The 20,432-nt window shown below is 37.0% G+C and overlaps 1 protein-coding gene across 2 annotated transcripts in view; it reads left to right on the forward strand.

Moving 5' to 3' along the window:
- Nucleotides 1-20,141, forward strand: part of FBXO9 (F-box protein 9) — a 30,242-nt gene extending 10,101 nt beyond the window's left edge. For both annotated transcript variants that reach the window (XM_054698868.1, XM_054698867.1), the window contains exons 4-13: nucleotides 727-786; nucleotides 2,460-2,559; nucleotides 4,513-4,643; nucleotides 5,411-5,525; nucleotides 7,697-7,815; nucleotides 8,006-8,096; nucleotides 8,647-8,742; nucleotides 9,051-9,144; nucleotides 10,795-10,946; nucleotides 19,518-20,141. In XM_054698868.1, coding sequence (XP_054554843.1) covers nucleotides 727-786; nucleotides 2,460-2,559; nucleotides 4,513-4,643; nucleotides 5,411-5,525; nucleotides 7,697-7,815; nucleotides 8,006-8,096; nucleotides 8,647-8,742; nucleotides 9,051-9,144; nucleotides 10,795-10,946; nucleotides 19,518-19,626 — 1,067 coding nt within the window. In that variant the 3' untranslated portion in view covers nucleotides 19,627-20,141. The remainder of the gene's footprint in view (nucleotides 1-726; nucleotides 787-2,459; nucleotides 2,560-4,512; nucleotides 4,644-5,410; nucleotides 5,526-7,696; nucleotides 7,816-8,005; nucleotides 8,097-8,646; nucleotides 8,743-9,050; nucleotides 9,145-10,794; nucleotides 10,947-19,517) is intronic.
- Nucleotides 20,142-20,432: the final 291 nt, after the last annotated feature.

The following is a 20,432-nucleotide window of genomic DNA, read 5'->3' on the forward strand; positions in this document are numbered from 1 at the left end:
GGGATGTATGTTCAGTTCAGAGTAACTCTCAAACTGCTTTCCAGAGTATCTGTACCACCAATGTTCCCTTCAGCCATGTATGAGTGACTCAATGTCTCTGCATTCTCATCAGCATCTGATGTTATTACTACCTTTTAATTTTAAACATTCCAAATAGGTATCTAGTGTTACTTCATTGTAATTTCACTTTGTGTTTTCCCAGGGATAACACAATGTCTTTATCTGTGCCATTTTCCATCTTTATATCCTTTCTGAGATATGTTTGTCTATGTTTTCACAGTTGAGTTTTAAGAGTTCTGTGTATTCTAAATACTAGTCCTTTATTGAATATGTGACATGTAAAAACTTTCAGTTTGTAGCTTGTCTTTTCATTTCTCTAAAGGTATTTCACAGAGCAAAAGTTTTTCATTTTGATGAATCCAGTTTATCAAGTTTTCCTTTTATGGGTTGTGTTTTTGGTATCTGATTCAATAATTTTTTGGCTAGTCCTCAGTCTCCAAGATTTTTTTTCCTAAAAGTTTTACTTTTAGGTCTGTGATTTACATTAAGTCTATGATTCATTCTCTAGTTAATTTTTATGTAAGATGTTAAGTTTAGGTTGAGGCTCATTGTTTTTTGCCTATTGGATGTCCAGCTGTCCCAGCACCATTTGTTAAGATGATTTCACTATTCGTACTCATTTTTAATACAGGTTTTCAAAAATTGTTTTTTATTGTTTATTTTTATAGGCTCGAGAACTTTTTCTAAAAGCAGTAGAAGAAGAACAGAATGGAGCTCTTTATGAAGGTAAAAACTCATCCTGAGATTATATTCTCATAACATTGCTGAATAACAGTTCTTTGTTATTGATCCATTTTTTTATATTAGAATATATTTGGTATAGAACATCAATCTCCCAATATTTGAAGTTGCTTTTTTAAAAATTAGAAAAAAATATCTTTGTATAATTTTATGTCTTTCAAAAAAATATTGCTAGGAAACATCATCATAGGATGAGTAAAATAACCTTTTTCTACAGTTAGGTTTTACTATTTATTCTTTATTAGTAAAGTCTTAAAAATATTGTTATTTAGAAATAAGATATGTTCCTTTTATAAGTGAAAATTACTTCATAGGAGGGAAATATAAAGGATAGGCTGAGTACAAGATACATATATTTTCTAAATTATAATTTATATTTTACTAAAAAGAATACCCTCAGCTTTGTCCCTTTTATTCACCTAGTAGATTTGCATAAATAACCAAAGTAGTGGGGCTGTTTGTAGTTATGCTTTCCTTTTGTGATAGTAAAGCTAATAATTGGGGCATGGGAAAAATGCTTGTGCTTTAATCATTTGAAAATACCCCCAAAATAACACTTTCAGAATTGCTGTATTTATTTGCAAGTTTCTTTAGTGGTATTTTTACTCCAAAATATTAAAATGACCCAAATAAGCAAATCCCTCTAGTCTTCAGTATATTAGTCTTTAGTATATTATAATTCACTGAGTAATAAAGCATGGCAGAGTGTATTGAAGTGACTAATCTTCATCTTAGGGGAAAAGAATTAACTGGCCTCTGCAGTTCTATTGGTACAGCTCTGTGTGAGAGATTATTAAATATTATAGTTCTAAACCAACTGGCCAGGAAATTAAAAAAGAAAAAAAGGTTTTCAGAGTTGTATAGCAAAATAAGAGGCAGCTTGGTTAAAGGAAGTTGAATTTGAAGGATAAATTCTGAGAAATTCTTGTCTTTATTCCACTAAGTAGGAAACAATTGATTTTATTCAACTCTGCATTCTCAAAAGAAATGACTCCTTAAAATAAGTGTTTTTGTTGGGACTATAACAATTGCATTTTCAAGGCCTGAAGAAAACTACCCCATGAGATCGCTCCTGCCAGCACATAAGAGGGTGAGGCAAAAGATGGGAAGGACTAAAAGAGTCAAGTACAACATCTTAAGCTTCTACCTTGAGAAAAGAGATTATGAGGGCCTCCCCGGTGGCGCAGCGGTTGAGCGCTGGGTTGTGAAGCTGCCCCCGGCCTCTGTGGCGCCGGTTCGATCCCCGGCTGCTCCCCGGCCACCGGAGGAGGGTCCCACATGGCGCGCAGACCTCTCCTGCCGCCCGCTGCTCCCCTCAGCAGTGTACTTCGGTCCTTCTGCCTGCTCTGCTCCCCGCTCTGGCTCTGGTGAATTCTCTCACCCTCCCGTGCTTCTGACTGTACCCAGTGCATGTATAAAAACAAAAACAAACAAATAAATAAATAAATGAATAAAATACGTGCCTCTTTAAAAAAAAAAAAAAAAGAGATTATGAGTAGTTGATTTGGAAATAAGTTTGTTCACTGAACTCTTGTTGCGTGTAGAAAAAGGGAATTTGACTGTAAAGAATGTTACCAAATTAAACCACAGTTAAGGGTAATCAAAGGAAATGACAAAATGTGTGGCCATAGCTAATTTAGCTTTATTTCTTCTTTTAGCCATCAAGTTTTATCGTAGGGCTATGCAGCTTGTACCTGATATAGAGTTCAAGATTACTTATACCCGGTCTCCAGATGGTGATGGCGTTGGAAACAGCTAGTGCGTATATAATTTGATAGACAGTAATACATAGTTGTTTAAGTTAAGTGTCTTTGCCCTGTTGGTTCTTCATTTTAGAAGACGGTGCTCCTTTTGTTAAGTTATGTGGTCTTCAGTGTAAAGACTTGTTTATAAAGCTATAGAAAATTTTAGTTAGGAGAATTTTTAAGATTAAAATGTAGAAATGCATATTCTAAACAGATACAACAAAGATTAAGTGACAGAGGTGACTTTTTAAATAAAAGCAGTGATTATTGAAACGAGTAGAAATTAATAGACACTTTTCAACTTTCTGGAGCCTATTTAAAGTTAAAACTATTGAAGTTGACAAAATGTAGTGGTTGAAATTGGGCGACGAGTACATGGGGTTTCATCACACTAGCCTTTCTTTCCTTTATGTTTGAAACTACTTTTTTTTCAAAAGACTGCATAGTGTTAGGAAAATGATGAACTATAACAATACTTTATTCTTTCAAGGTATGTAGGTAGAGTGTTATTAAGACTTATTACGGTTTATTTGTGGCGCAATTGTTAAAAAGCACGGGTATAGGATACAAGCATCCCTAAAAGAAACCATGTTGGTTTGGATAGATGCTGCTTGCATTGACGTCATGAAATGGCATTGATAGTTTCATATGGACAAAGGTCAGGAGAATGTATTTTTAAGCCAATGCTCTTGAGGTTATTTGTAAGGAAATTATAAAATTGTTTTGATATAAGCACTCTATCTCCAAAAGCTCAGTTTTGCTTATAATAGAGGAGAAGGATTCTGTCCCCAAGAGGGAATGTGATATTTAAAATGAGCAAGACATACAAAAATAAAGTTTTGGCAGTGAGACATTACATTTCTATGTTTATATTAGATGTTATTAAGTAATAATTATGAAATAATTTAATAATTAACTTTATTGATAACATGCTTATTGCCAGGGTTTTAAACTTACATCATTAGTGCTTAAGCTTTGAATAACATTCCATGTTTGAACTTTTTGTTTATTAATATTGTTCACTAAATTATATTCAGCAGTGTGAGGTAGTTGATATTCAAAGCAAATCTTTTGAGCTATTCTAAACCTTTAAATTTGCATCGAGTCACTTAGACCCAGCTTTTAGCCAGTTTTATAAATAGCTCCTAGGTGCTGTTAAAATAATTTGATCAAAACATTAAAGAAACATTTCTTCTCTATCCCATCCTTTAATACAATGCTGTGAAAACTCTTTAAGTGTACAGTTGTTTTTTCATATCAGATCTGATAAATCCTAAAAGTCTCTTTGCTGGTTTTTGCCCTCTGTAAAATGTTAGTAAACATTGAGTTCATCTAGCCTTGCCCATGCTTGCCCTTTCTTATATTGTATTAAGCCCTTCCTAGTTTTCTAACTTCATTCTCATCTAAGCTTTTTTGTTAGTCTTTGTTTTTAAGATTAATTTCAACAAAAATGAAAGGATAGATATTTTCCTAGAACTCTTATTACTACATATTTGTTTATATTGGTCAGTAATTTAGGGATCCTGCTAAGATTTTTAAAATTACAGTAAGGCACTATTAGAATACCCTTGGTAGTGAGTACCTCAAATGACATCTGTATATTTGATTTTTATCCAATTAGAATGAATTATGGAAAATTAAAAGACTTTAAGAGTTTTAAAATCATTTTAAATACCTTTTTCACTAACTCATGAAATCTCTACAATAAAACTAATTAAATCTCAATACTTGTCCTCAAAAGTTCTAACTCTTTCTGGGTGGAAATTAAAATTATGAAAGTTTTTTTTCTTGGGATGACTTGTCATGACACCTTTTTCTGAGGCATGATAAAGATAAACTTTTCACAGTTTGCTTTTTGATGACTTTCTAAAGCAGATTTGAAAGTACTATGAAAAAAATCAGTTTCTAAGCTTTGTGCTTGTAGACAGGCCTTTTTTTTTTTTTATTCACTTCCCTCTTTTTTCAGCATGGAAGATAATGACGATGATAGCAAGATGGCAGATCTCTTGTCCTACTTCCAGCAGCAGCTCACATTTCAGGAGTCTGTGCTCAAACTGTGTCAGCCTGAACTTGAGAGCAGTCAGACTCACATATCAGGTGTGAATTCATGCTTGTTATAACTCCATGAGAAATACTTTCATCTTAGAGTTAAGTTTTCTAAACTTAGTAGTTTAGATCATTTGCCAGTAAGTTAGTTCAAAATATGGTGGAATATCTGGTTATAATTACTGTCTATATATACTAATAAGCTCTTCAAAATCTGAGGCAGAGCAGAGTTTGTACAGTACAGTTGTTAGAGGATTCCATGCTTTTTTCAGTGAAGATCTAAGACAGTAAGTGTCAGATTTGGGCCAGCTCTAAGAAAATTGGAAGAATATTGGTATCAGATGTTTTTGCCAAGTTACTAATTCTGAGCTAGGCTGAATGTTTAAAAGTCAGTGTGTTTCTTTTCCTTTCATATGTTAAATATTGTTTATTTATGGGATTTTTCACAAGAGGACTATTGAAAAATTTCAAGGAAATGAAAATAACTTTTTAGTGTTAGCAAATCCAATATAGATCATGTACGTATAGCACTTTTTCTAACACATTTATTTTAATATATCTTGGTGATAAATGACCTACCAAGAGAAAGGGGTACTTTATAAAAGCAGTTTTAGATCTGTTCTATATTTAAAAAGGAGTGAAAATTTTATGTCTTGATGTTAGGAATGGTTATAACTTTGGGGAACTTTAATAACTTAGGCTGTAGCTCTGAGCACTACTGAGGGTGTGATTTGTAAATTTCTAGGAATACAAAAGATATCTGCATGGGAACTTAGCAGTAGAATGACATATATGACAGTAACGTTTTTATTTTGCAGTGCTTCCAATGGAGGTCCTGATGTACATCTTCCGGTGGGTGGTGTCCAGTGACTTGGACCTCAGATCATTAGAACAGCTGTCACAGGTGTGCAGAGGATTCTATATCTGTGCCAGGTACTTAAGTTTATTTGTGGGCTTTTTGGGGTTTTTTGATCTGATTATAAGTTAATACTTGTTACAAATTTTATTTACATATATATTTTTTTAATTTTTACTTATTTATGCACACAAGAAGTGGGGTACAGGCCAGAGGTACGGGTTGAGAGTATTTCCTGGAGACAAAGTAGGGAGCAGAACAGGTGGCTGTACTGAAATACATTGCTGAGGGAAACAGTGGGGGTGACAGGAGAAGTCTGCTTCACCATGTGGCTTAGCTCCCTGGCTGGAGATAGAACTCAGAACTCATGCCGCAGTGGCTGGTGATAGCTTGATAGCGCTGGGATTTTAACCCCTGCCACTTGGGAGGCCCTTATTTCTTTTTTTTTAAATAACTCAGGTAGTGGGGAAAAAAAGAGTATGCGTCTTTTGCAGTTTTGATTAAAGAATTTTTATTGATACTCTGGGCAAAAGCTTAGAATGATCAGTTTAGCTAAACTGTATGTGATTTTCTCAGATAACTTAATGTTTAAAGGCTAGTACAGGATATAAAATAATATATGGAACAAATGTAGTCACACATGTTGTTTCCACAGGATAGTTTTCATGCTAGCTTAGCTGATTCAATTCATTTTCATGGTAACTCTAAACCTATTAAGTGGTAGTGACTTAAAGTTAGAGTGTACTGAACTTTCATAAAAATTATCCCATACTTTTAGCATCTTCATATATGAAAAATAATGATAGTTTAGTATAACATCGTTTGAGACTGAGTGATTACCTTGAATATCTCTCATGGGTATCTTACGTCAAAAATATATACTTAGTCTTTAATATCTAGAACTTTTATATAAATTTTAGTTCTTATAATTCAGTTGCATTTTTTTTATGAGAACTTTTATATTTGATGCGTTACTTTTAACCTAATTTCAAGTTGGAATCTTATATTTTGGGTAAACTTTTGAATTGCTTGAAGCTTTTGCTTTTTGGTGATTCCTCATGCAATTTAATAAGTACCTAGTAAGTACTTGTTAAACACTCGGTGAATTGCCACCAAGCTTTTACAGTTGGGATTTCTAGCATTGTTACTCTGTTAACTTTTAATTATATGTGAGAAAACATTATAAAGAAGGAATTGATCTGAAAATAAATTTACAGGGGTAAAGTGTCATGTGTTATAAATCATTAAAAGAAATTCAAAAGAAACATTCCAATATAAAATTGGGAGGGAGGTTCTTTTCTGACAGTCTTGCTCCAATATAGTTTTTGCATGTTAAAAAGGAATGTTTTAAGTTATAAATGGATATGTTTTGAACTGTATTAGAATCATGTCCATTTTCAGTGAATCTTTTCCTTCACTTTTTGCACTAATCCCTTAAGAATATCTTGGCTATCTTCAAAAGATATGCCCAGCCTGACCATTTCAGTGTTCTTTAAGTGTCATTCTGGTTCAGCCACCATGATGCCTGGTCTGGATTATGGCAGTGACATCCTACATGACCTCTCTGTTTCCACATACCCTTAGAACATATTCTCCATAAACCTCTGCATGATCTTTTTTTTTTTTTTTTTGTGGGACCCTCACCGGCGGCCTGGGAACAAACCGGTGCTGCAGAGGCTGTAGGCAGTCTCGCAGCCCACCGCTCAACCGCTGTGCCACCAGGGGAGGCCCTGCATGATCATTTTAAGGACACAAGTCATGCTCACAACCCTGTAGTGGCATCCATCTCATTTAAATAACCACTCCCACCTGCAAGCCACTACCTCACCCACTCCCGATTGCATCTCTCAAATCACATACTCTGTACTTCACCTTGCTCACTTTGCTGCAGCCACATGAATCTGAAATACTATGTTTCCCCAACGCTATTGTCCTGGTCTCTTTACTCTGCACTTTTTTGCACTGAGCACACTACCTGAAACTTTTCTCTGTTTTCTGAATTTTGTTTTTTTTCCCCATCATTAAAAGAGCAAGGCCTTTGCCTTCTTCAGTGTCTCTCCAGTGGCCAATAGTACAGTGCCTGGCAGGACTCAGCAAATATTTGCTGAACAAAGGATGGCTAGTCGCAAAGATATTTCCAAGATCTGTCTATTGGGACTTATAAACCTTTTATATATAATGATGGTTCTAACTGATATTTATCAATCAATATGTTATATGTATATAATATTGTGTTTTTATTTCCTAGAGACCCTGAAATATGGCGTTTGGCCTGCTTGAAAGTTTGGGGCAGAAGTTGTATTAAACTTGTTCCATACACATCCTGGAGAGAGATGTTTCTAGAAAGGCCTCGTGTTCGGTTTGATGGTAAGATGAACGCCTTCGGACTCAGGATAAATGGTGAACTAGCATTCTGATTTTGATAAATATACAATCTTAATCTTCTGTAGCAAACCTAAGTACTATGAAGCTATTTAAAGGAAACTACAGTATTAATAAAGTTGGAAATGTATTATGTGATTGTAATTTTAAATGTTTTTCATTACATTATTCATAGGTGTGTATATCAGTAAAACAACATATATTCGTCAAGGGGAGCAGTCTCTTGATGGTTTCTATAGAGCCTGGCACCACGTGGAATATTACAGGTACAACTGTAGTAAACTGAGTGAGTGAAAAATTCTCTCTCTCCGAGTATAGTTTATTAGTTATTGGACATCTGTTCTTTGTGGCTTGTGCATTTATCTACAGAATCGTCCTTGGTATTTTTGTTCTGTGTTATAACGGGAACTGCTGAATAAGATATTACTGTCATCAGATATTTCTGTCTCTGAAAAATAAGTAGACTTATGTTAGTAGCTGTGTATTACCATTAGAGCTCAGATTTGTTTGCTGTTGATTGTGTTTTAGGGGCAACACACAGAACTTTAATAGAGAGATGTTTAATGATTTTTTATTCAGTGAATGAAACTAAGATTTCAAAAGTTCTCTGAGAAAAACAATCAAATGCCTTTAGCTTTCTGTTGCTAGATTCACAAGTTGACAGTCATGTTTATTTCAATGGTGTTTTACCAGTTCTTTTGCCCAGGGTATTTTTCCTATGATAGGTATGAATAGGCTTAGGTACAAGTAAATACGGACCTGTGTTATACTTTGTGTGTGTGTGGTGTCTTTGGTGTCCTTTTATTATTTACATAGGTATATAAGATTCTTTCCTGATGGCCATGTGATGATGTTGACAACCCCTGAGGAGCCTCTGTCCATTGTTCCTCGTTTAAGAAATCGGAATGCCAGGTATTATTTTTCTGTAGTTTTTTATTCAGTCCATGTTTTCTATGGTTAGTTGGAGGTTAATGCACCCTTCTGTTTCCTTAATGATAGAAAACTGGTCACAGGAGGCTCTTAGGAAAAACACCAACTCCTGGGCCTCTCTGCAGAATGTAGGTGTCTGGGGCCTTGGCAATTAGGATAACTCATATCCGAGCAGGTTCTTGTCAGACAAATTGAATAAACACTTTTGTAACCCATTTCTTTCTAGATTACTTAAAAATACAAAATAACTGTAATAGCCTTAGATTTAAAGTGTATTTTTTAATTTTTAGAACTGATGCAGTTCTACTGGGTCATTATCGCTTGTCACAAGATACAGACAATCAGACCAAAGTATTTGCTGTGATAACTAAGAAAAAAGAAGAAGTAAGTATATAAGGCAGAATTGGCAGTTTTCTCTTTATTTTATTGCTATGCTCATTCAAGCATTCTTTATTGGAAAGTATAAAAAAATACTGTTTCATTGTTTAAACTACTATACAAAATGTATATTGGCTTATAGCATCTTTTAAATGAATTAAAGTGTTTTCTAAAATGTTATTTTTTAAATTGGATCAGCTTGTTTTTCTCTAGATGGTTTCCTATTCTGCTCCAGAAAATATAAAACCCAAATGTCCTATGTGATGGCTAGTAAAATTATACCTGACTCTGTTTTTTTGGCTTTTCTCATTTTGAATCATAGAGGATTTTCCTTAAATTCACTCATGTAGATAATTCTTTCACAAGGATCTTCTTATAGAGAATTTCAGTTTCTACTGGAAATAATCTAATGAAAGATAATTTTCTTCTTCCTGTTCTTACAAAAGGAAAAATACACCAAGCAAATATGATTGTTGAATTGTTACATTCTAGAGGTCCATAATCTCTCAACACAACAGTTTGAATGCCTAATTTTTTCCCACAACCTTTCTCAATGTGCATTTTTTTCAATCCTGGTTAAAAATCAAGAAGTCCTATATGAGTATACTCACCTAAATAAATTATAAATCAGTATAGGTCTTGATAGAACTTTTTAATAAATTAGTACTAAACATAATTGTATTTATTAATAAAATAGTATAAATTAGTGTGGCGTTTGAAAGAATGTCTCCTAGTACTAAACCATCCTCTCTTCCCTAGCATCATGTATTGAGATAATTCAGTCTGGTTTCCTCTGTGAGTCCTATCACCTTCTGGACAGCTTTGGCTGGCTTCTCCACCTTCCTTTGGTAGACGCTAGAATCTGGGCCAGCCAGCTGAGGAACAGAGATAGTTGCTAGGACTGTGACTATAGCCATGAGTTTCCTGAAGCTGAAATTGAGACATTATGAGGGCCTAGTTGTTTAGATTTTTATCTAATAAAAAAGAGTTTAGGAACTTCCACTTGCAGTATCAGTTTTCTCTCCAGAATATATGATACAATCAAACCATACATAGCATTGATATTCTTGTGTTTTTACTGGCAGTTTTTAGAGAAGCGTGATTCTAATGATCCTTTTCACATCTATTTCTGCATTGACTTATTTCGCTGACATTGCAAGATACTTGGCTTTTCTGCAGCCTTCACCAGTTGATCGCTTTCCCTTTTAAACATTACCAACTATTTTCAAATAGAAACAAAGTCTAGACTTTGAGATAAGAGAGTGAAATTTTAATTTTCACCTCTTAAACTGCTTAATAGCTTTGGTTAACTCACTGGAACTGCCTCGGTCTTCATTCCTTTAGCCATTACATAGTAGTAATGCAGCCATATTTAGCACATGGGCTTATTGTGATGATGAATGGATTCAAGGCTAGGGAATAAAACCTTAAATTTTTAGAGTGCTGGACATTTTTTAAGACACTTACATACATTCTCTTTTGATACCCAAGACACCTCTCTACTGTATGCCGATATGTTATTTCTATTGTCAGTCTTGCATTATATAGTCCTATAAATATTCATATATTATGAATATTCATAGTCATATATATTTGTATTTATATAAAATCAGTGAAGTGAGGTTTCATTATAACTTTGTACCCTTTCTTTTACAGAAACCACTGGACTATAAGTACAGATATTTTCGTCGTGTCCCTGTACAAGAAGCAGATCAAAGTTTTCATGTGGGGTTACAACTGTGTTCCAGTGGCCACCAGAGGTTCAACAAACTCATCTGGATACATCATTCTTGTCACATTACTTACAAGTAGGTGAATGCAGTAAAAATAACAAGGTTACAGAATAAACGTGTATTTTATGTCAGACTTAGGAAACTTCAGGTATGTCTTGCATCCTTCAAAGTTAACATTGCATTACCAGGGTAAACCTTGGTATACTGTTCCTACAAATCAAGAAAATGGCCAAAATGAAAAATATAAAGATCATCCAGGATATGGAATATCCAGAACTCCAAGTAAGTGGCCAACTTACTCTCTGACTTACCCAAGGCAATTGTAAAACACTACCACATTTTTCTTCTCCCATGTTTCACTCATAGCACAGCATCTTTCACTTTATTTCCACCTAGTTTATCCTTAGGGTTTACATACTCATTTTAATAAAAATGAATTTTTTATAAAAACAAGGCAGATAGAAGGGTGTCATGTGTTTTGAAGCTAAATCTAATATGTGGTTCCTATTTAAAGCTCTTTGTTCTATGAATTAGGATTTAGCCTGTGTGAAATGATTGAGGAAGGGTACAGAAATAAAAATTAAAAAAATGGGAAAGTGAAATAACAATTTGTGTGATATTGAAGTTCACTGTTGTTGGGTTTGAAAGAATATTAGTATAAGGGGCGGAGCAACATGGCGGCGAGGAGACGCTGCGAGTAAGATCTCCCATTAAAAAAAAGTTAATAGGGAGGAAAAGCGGCAGGTCCCAGTGAGAACTGTGACACGGAAGATAAACGGACGACACCAGCAAACTGCCCGAAGAAGAAAGTTGCCATAAAAGAGGACCAGAAGGCAGGGAGCGGCAGGAACCCTGCTCCCCTCCCCCGCCCACAGAGGCGGCACTCTCTGACCCGCAGAGAGGAGGAAAACGACAAACTAAAACGGCCAACAAGAACAAAGGACGCAGCAAGCGGGACTGTGAGTGGAAAGGAACTATTGCAGCCACCACACCCTGTGAACGGGAGCTGTGGAGAACCACCGCAGGATCCTCCGCGGAGGTGAGCTCCGGGCGCCATTGCAGAGAGCCCCGCCCAGGAGGAGCCCAGCCCAGCACACAGCCCCGGCCGCCGGGTAAGCCTGCGCGGAAGCGGCGGCGCCGGAAAAAAAACGCGGAGCGGGATTGCGCGGGGAAAGGCGGCGCGGATTGGCGGGATCGGATCGCAGCTGCCCAGGTCCCCGCGCCTGCGACCTAGGCTTGCCGGGAGACGACCTAGGCTTGCGGGGAGACGCGCGGAGGCCCTCCCGGAGTGAGCAGGAACGGCGCCCAGCAGCAGGGGAGCGGATTCAAAAGGCGCCATTCCCGCGCCACTGATCTGGGCTACAGCCCGCGTCCTGAACTGAGGGCTTTGGAACTGAGACCCGGGGCACGAAATTAGGGGCGGTGGGTTTCCGCACGACGGTGGGGCACAAGGCAGACACAGCACCCCAAAGCCGTTGAGGTGTACCCTACCATCCCCGCTCTGCTCCCTGTCCCACGGGGTGGACAATCAGCTCCCCAAGGGCTCTAGGAGAGATCTCTGGCGCCACCTAGCGACTGGAAGCCAGCACAGGCTCCTGAAGGAGATAGTGGCCAGCTGGGGAGTTAGCCCACGCCTGGCCCCTTCCGACCAGTAGTCTGAGCCCACAGGGGGAGCGACGCGCCACCACAGCCGGGGCAGACCAGGCACGCAGAAGAGTGTGCCTGACACCGTACGCGCAGGGAGTGTGTCCCACATCACCATTTTAGAACAGGGACATTTCTTCAGTAAAGACTACCTGCAGAAGGCTTCCTCAGGAGCCAGAGGTGAGCGGGGGAAGTTCGCCCACGCCAGACCCCCTCTGGCCGCAGTCCAAGCCCAGTGGGGAGCAGGAACCCACCGCCGGGGCAGACCAGGCGCACAGGGGAGTGTGTCCCCACATCGACATTTTAGGACAGGGACCTTTCTCCAATAAAGACTGCTTGAAACTGACAGATGACTCCTGGAGGAACCAGAGGGGAGCAGAGAAGCTCACCCAAGATGCCGGCCAGTCCCAACTACACAGTGTCCCAACGCATACGGCAAATTAGAAAACAGACAGTAGGGAGGAGAAGAACCACACGCAACCTAGCAACTCTCCAGAAAAAACACCACAAAAAGAAAACCAGCCCTCAGATTGCAACGACAGTAACTTGGAAGAACTTCTGAGCCTTCCAGAAAGAGAATTTAAAATTGCCGTGATTAAAAAACTGACAGAAGTCATAAAGGAAAACAATGATAAGGGAAAAATAATCAACGATCAGAAGAATGAAATTGAGATCCCTAAAGAGGGAAGTAAAAGAAATGCAGGAGATCAAAGAATTAGTGGAAGAACTAAAGAATTCTGGGAAAAGCAATGAAAGCAGAATTGATGAAATGGAAGAACGAAGATAAGTGCTCTTGAAGACACAGAAATAAAAAGAACCAAAACAGAAAAGGAAAGAGAAGTACGAAGTAAAAAGAATGAAAAAGACTTCGGGAACTATCTGACTCCATGAGGAAAGGAAATATAAGAGTTATAGGAATACCAGAAGGAGAGGAGAGAAGTAGGAACAGAGAAAATATTGCAAAGAGATAATTGAAGAGAACTTCCCAAATGAGAAGAAGGAGCTGAAAATTGATATACAAGAAGCAAGAAGAACACCAAACTTCCACGACGAAAGAAAAAATACAGCAAGACACATAATAATAAGCGCGCTCCCAAGAATCCAGGACAAGGAAAAAATAATGAAGCTGGCAAGAGGGAAGAACAGATAACATTCAAAGGAAAGCCAATCAGGCTGACATCAGACTTCTCCGAAGAAACACTACGGGCAAGGAGAGAGTGGAGGGACATAGTCAACAGACTCCAAGAAAAACAGATGCCAACCAAGAATACTCTATCCCGCAAACGCTCTCCTTTCTTGAAGAAAGAATATGGACCTTCCCAGACAAACAGAAACTACCGGAATTTCATTGCAACTAAACCCCCACTCCAAAAAATACTACAAGGAGTCCTAAAGCCAGAACCTCAGAGGGACGAATAACAATGAAAGAAGGCCAAAAAAAAAAAAAAAAAAGTTATTAAAAGAATAAATAAATAAAATCAAAGGAAAGACAAACACAATGGCAAATACAGATGTTAACATATCAATATTAACTCTAAATGTAAATGGACTAAACTCTTCAATAAAAAGACACAGAGTTGCAGCCGGATTAAGAAACAAACCCAACCTTTTGCTGTCTACAACCTTTTGGAAAAACACATTTAGCTACAAAAGATAAAAATAGGCTCAAAGTTAAAGGATGGAAAACAATCCTACAAGCAAATGGGCCAAAAAAGAAAGCAGGAACAGCTATACTTATATAGATAAAACAGATTTCAAACTCAAAAAGATAAAAAAGAGCCCAATGGTCACTACATTATGATCAAGGGGACAATATTTCAAGAAGAAATAACACTCATTAACATATATGCACCAAACGAAGGAGCACCAAAATATATCAGACAACTGTTGTCCTCTCTGAAAACAGACATCAGAGAAAACACATACGTAATGGGAGACTTCAACACACCACTATCAACAATGGATAGATCAACAAGACAAAAATAAGTAAAGAAACCAAAGCTCTAATAAGGACCTAGAGCAATTGGGCTTAACAGACATCTATAGAACACTAAACCCCAAAAAAACGGAGTACACATTTTTCTCAAGCGCACACGGATCATTCTCCAGGATCGATCACATACTGGGGCACAAGACAAACATCAACAGATACACCAAGATTAAATCATATCAACCATCTTTTCTGACCATGAAGGCATCAAACTAGAAATAAACCATAAAAAGAAGGCAAGGAACTTCCTACCTCATGGAGATTAAAAACCACACTACTGGAAGACCACTGGACTAATGAGGAGATCAAAGAGGAAATAAAATTTTTTGAATTGAACGACAAGGAGGACACCAATATCCTAAATGTATGGGATGCAGCAAAAGCAGTAATAAGAGGAAATATATAGCAATAGAAGCTCACATCAAGAAACAAGAAAGAACTCAAAGAAAAACCTAATTTCGAAGCTCAAAGATCTAAAAAGAACAACAAAAACCCCAAAACCAGTAGAAGAAAGAATAATAAAACCAAAGCAGAAATAAATGAAATTGAACTAAAAAACAATCCAAAAGATCAATGAACACCAAGAGCTGGTTCTTTGAAAAAATAAATAAATAGAAAACCCCTAGCCAGGCTCACAAAGGAAAAAAGGAGAAAGCACAAATAAACAGGATCATCAATGAAAGAGGAGAAATCACAACGGACACAGCAGAAATCAAAAGAATAATCAGTAACTACTATGAACAGTTATATGGAAACAAGTTTAACAATCTAGAGGAGATGGACAAATTCCTACAATCTACAATCACCCAAAGCTAGATAAAGAAGAAATAGAACACCTAAACAGACAATTACAATTAGCGAAATTGAAATGGTATTAAAAAACTCCCCAAAAACAAAGCCCAGGACCTGATGGATTTAACATGAATTCTACCAAACATTCAGAGATGAATTAGTGCCTATCCTTCACAAACTCTTCCAAAAAATTGAGAAGGAAGGGACAATACCAAACACGTTCTATGAAGCCAACTTACACTAATACCAAAACCGAACAAGGACAACACAAAAAAGGAAAACTACAGGCCAATCTCCCTAATGAACACTGATGCAAAAATCCTCAATAAAATTTTAGCCATCAGAATCCAACAATGTATCCATAAAATAATTCACCACGACCAAGTAGGATTCATTCCAGGGGCACAAGGATGGTTTAACATCCGAAAATCAATCAACGTTATCCAACACATCAACAAAAAGAAATATAAAAACCATATGATAATATCAATAGATGCTGAGAAAGCTTTCGACAAAGTGCAACACCCATTCATGATAAAAGCCCTTGAAATTCTTGGGATACAAGGAACATACCTCAACATCATAAAGGCCATCTATGACAGCCAACAGCCAGTATCATTCTCAATGGTAAAAGCTGAAAGCAATTCCATTAAGATCTGGAACAAGACAAGGATGTCCACTCTCACCACTGCTTTCACATATAATACTGGAAGTCCTAGCCGCTAGGGCAATAAGACAAGAGAAAGACTCCAAGGAATCCAAATAGGAAAAGAGAAGTCAAACTATCACTATTTGCAGATGATATGATATTATACATAGAGAACCCCAAAACTCCACAGAAAAGCTAATTCAACTCATCAATCAGTTCAGTAAAGTGGCAGGATACAAAATCAACACGCAAAAGTCAGTAGCCTTCCTATACACAAACAATAAATCTGAAGAAGAAGAAATCAAAAAAAACCATCCCTTTTGTTATTGAAACAAAAAAAATCAAATATTTGGGAATCAATCTAACAAAAGAGGTAAAGGACCTATACAAAGAAAACTAAAAACACTGTTAAAGAAATAGAAGAAGACACAAAGAAATGGAGAGACATCCCTGCTCGTGGATTGGAAGAATAAACATTATTAAAATGGCCATCCTTCCAAAAGCAATACAGATTCAACGCGTATTCAATCAAAATTTCAATGTCATTCTTCAAAGAATAGAACAATTATTGATGAAATTCATATGGAATTACAAAACCCCGAATAGCCAAAGCTCTCCTGAAAAAAAAGAAGGGAATGGAGGCATTTACACTCCCAGACTTCAAACTCTACTACAAAGCCATAATCATAAAACTGCATGGTATTGGAACAAGAACAGACATACAGACCAATGGAATCGAATAGAAAATCCAGAAATAAACCCACAGATTTATGGTCAACTAATCTTTGACAAAGGAGCAAAGACTATGCATTGGAGCAAAGAAAGTTTGTTCAATAAATGGTGCTGGGAAAACTGGGTCGCTACATGCAAAAGAATGAAGCTTGACCACTACCTCACACCATACACAAAAATCAACTCAAAATGGATTAAAGAACTAGACATAAGACCTGAAACCATAAAATATATATAGAAGGAAATATAGGCGAAACACTACGTGATTGCACATCAAAGATTTTTACAAACACATCACCCAAAGCAGTGATAGTGAAGGCAAAGATAAACAGCTGGGACTACATCAAATTAAAGAGCTTCTGCACAGCAAAAGAGACAATACAAACAAAGAGAAACCCCACCAACTGGGAGAACATTTTTGCACCCACACCTAATGATAAAGGACTGATCACAAAAATCTGCAAAGAGCTGATGAGACTCAACAACAACAAAGAAAATAATCCAGTCAAAAAATGGGCAGAAGAGCTAAAAAGAAACTTCTCTGAAGAGGAAATGCAAATGGCCAACAGGCATATGAAAAAATGTTCAACATCACTTGCCATCAGGGAAATGCAAATCAAAACTACCATGAGATACCATCTTACACCAGTGAGAATGGCACATATTAAAAAAACTAGCAACAACAAATGCTGGCGAGGGTGTGGAGAAAAAGGAACTCTTCTACACTGTTGGTGGGAGTGCAAACTGGTCCAACCACTGTGGAAAGCTGTGTGGAGATTTCTGGACCTACTAAACATAGAGCTTCCATATGATCCAGCAATTCCACTCCTAGGTATTTACCCAAAGGACACAGAAACATCAATTCCAAAGAACACCTGCACCCCTATGTTTATAGCAGCACTGTTTACAATAGCTAAGCTTTGGAAACAGCCCAAATGCCCAAAAATAGATGACTGGATCAAGAAGATGTGGTCCATATATACCATGGAATATTACTCAGCATTCAAAAAAGATAAACACATGCAATTTGCAGCAACATGGATGGCGCTGGAAGGGATCATGCTCAGCGAAATAAGCCAAAAAGAAAAAGAAAAATACCGGATGGTCTCACTCATAGCAGGAATCTAGAAAACTTAAATAAGGGACCAGGAAAACGAATAACTATAAGAAAGTGAAAATCAAAATCAACAAAAAACTATGAACCAGAGACACTTTTAGGGGGGTGGGGGCGGGAGGGGAGGGATTGGGGTCAGAATGGGGGGGCTGCAATTGTATGGGGAATACAACAATAAAATTTATTATTTAAAAAAAAAAAAAAAAAAAAGAATATTAGTATAACTGACGACTCTCCAACCTAATTGAATCCAGGTTTTAAGGTGACCCGTTAACGATTTTCTTGGTCACATGGCTACCTTACTTTCCCCCACTCATTTGGAAGGTCCTGATAACGGAGAAAGAGCTTTTTTCTTTCTTTTCTCCCTTACCTACCAGTCCTACAGTCTTCATTTTGCGTCCTTCAGTAATCTGTGAAGTGGACTTTTTTTTCCTTTTCAAAAACAGAAACCAAATCCAGAAGTCGGACCAAAGAAATGAAAATGTAAAGTATATTTTAGGGGGTATAAGATATTATAAGAGGCATCATTTGTAAGTGCATTGACTTCCTTTTATTTATGAAGTCAATTGAATTTTCTACTTTTGTGTATTTCTCATTTTTTTAGGAGAAAATAAAAGGCTGTGGTAGTATAACTTGCCACCTGCCTCACTTCTCCCACCTGTAATTATGCTATTGATCATGCAAATATTAAGTCATTAAATTCTATCTTAGGACTGATTCTTTAAACATACACTTATTCTTTAAATGTACTCTTTAAAAATTCTTTAAATATACTCTTATTAAATAAGAGTATTGACTTATTTATAACCTTTGACTTAGAAACTCTACCCTTAGGAATCTTAAAGAACATAATAAAAACCATCACAACATGATTTTTCATCGGCAAATATAGAAAACCACCTAAATCTCCAACAAAACTGTAATCTTTGAATTGTGGTGCAAAATAAATAAATAAATGGTGATACAAGCAGACAGTGAAATAGTATGCAGCTATTAAATATAGCTTCTGAAGAGTATTTAGTGATATGAGGATATCCGTGTATCTTAATGCTAAATCAAAAAAAAAAATCAGGATTACTAATAAAGTCTGATTTCAGTAGTATAGTTGCATAGAGGTTAAGGTGCTCAGGAAAAACACTGGAAGAAAATTCTTAATATGACTGAAGGAGGAATTTGCATGAGCCTTTTTGTGCTTTTTAAAATTTTTCAAATTTTCTACGATATATTATTTAGGATTTACTGAGGTGAATTAAAATTTAAAGAGGTTAAGGCATGAAACAATACTCTCCCCCAAAACACACAAGGCTTCTAAGTGAGTTGAAATTTCTTGTAACTGGCTATTTCTTTTTTTTTTTTTTTTTTTTAAGTTTTTTTTTTTTTTTTTTTTTTTTATAGAGGCATGTTTTATTTATTTATTTGTTTGTTTGTTCATTTGTTTTGTTTATACATGCACTGAGTACAGTCAGAAGCGCGGGAGGGTGAGAGAATTCACCAGAGCCAGAGCGGGGAGCAGAACAGGCAGAAGGACCGAAGTACACTGCTGAGGGGAGCAGCGGGTGGCAGGAGAGGTCTGCGCACCATGTGGGACCCTCCTCCGGTGGCCGGGGAGCAGCCGGGAATCGAACCAGCGCCGCAGAGGCTGTGGGCAGCTTCGCAACCCAGCGCTCTACCGCTGTGCCGCTGTGCCACCGGGGAGGCCCTATTTCATGAGTATTTTTTTTCCAGATCAACTGGTGAGACTGCAGTCACTGCTTTTGAGATTGACAAGATGTATACCCCCTTGTTCTTCGCCAGAGTGAGGAGCTACACTACTTTCTCAGAAAGGCCTCTGTAGAGCCTCATATCCAGTCCTCTGTCACTGTTGCATGAATTAAAGTATATAGAGCAAAAGAGTACTTAAGTTATAAAAGTACATATATATCTATATATGGAATTGGAACTTATTTTGCATTGTTGGAGTTCTTTTAAGAAGAGTATAAATTGATTATTTTTTTTATTTAAAGGGATATAGTTGTTTCTTGGGGTGTTTGTTTAAAATTAGAAGTTGAGATTACTAGTTGTTTAAGCATATTTATGTTGTGAAAAACCTTAATCTGGGGTTTTAATCATGTCCTTTTTCAAGCAGATTTCTGAGCAGATTTCTGTCACATCAGTCTTCTTCTGCCTGATCATTCTCAGTATTTAAATGCGTCAGGGAAGCTTCACTGGATAAGCATTTATTTCACGCATGATGTTGTGTCTTTGCACTAAAGGCTCAAAATGTGAAAACCTGTTCTGGATTTGTTTGAAACTGTTTGACCAATAAAGATCATAAATAAATGTTTCTTTCAAGAAAATGTATTTGGATGGCTTTTTTTTTAAATGTCAGAACAGTAAATGGTCCTAGGCCAGCTAGTGATTTAAGAATCACTGCCACATCTCATCATTGCAGCCACAGACTGTAGGTATTTACATTCCAGCCTCATCTAGGCACCTTACAAATAAGACAGTAGGTGAGAAAAAGTGATTCCTTGGGACTGGAACTCTAGCTCAACTGATCATCTTCATCCCTAAAAGAGCAGTAGAGGAGCATAAAGATTTGGGACTAAAGTTCCAGAATTAAAATTGGGAGAGAGCCAGCCACCAAGTAAACCATGTGTT

The sequence above is a fragment of the Talpa occidentalis genome, unplaced genomic scaffold, assembly GCF_014898055.3.
Source record: "Talpa occidentalis isolate TD23 unplaced genomic scaffold, MPIMG_talOcc4v2.1 talOcc4.2, whole genome shotgun sequence".
Classification (NCBI taxonomy): domain Eukaryota; kingdom Metazoa; phylum Chordata; class Mammalia; order Eulipotyphla; family Talpidae; genus Talpa; species Talpa occidentalis.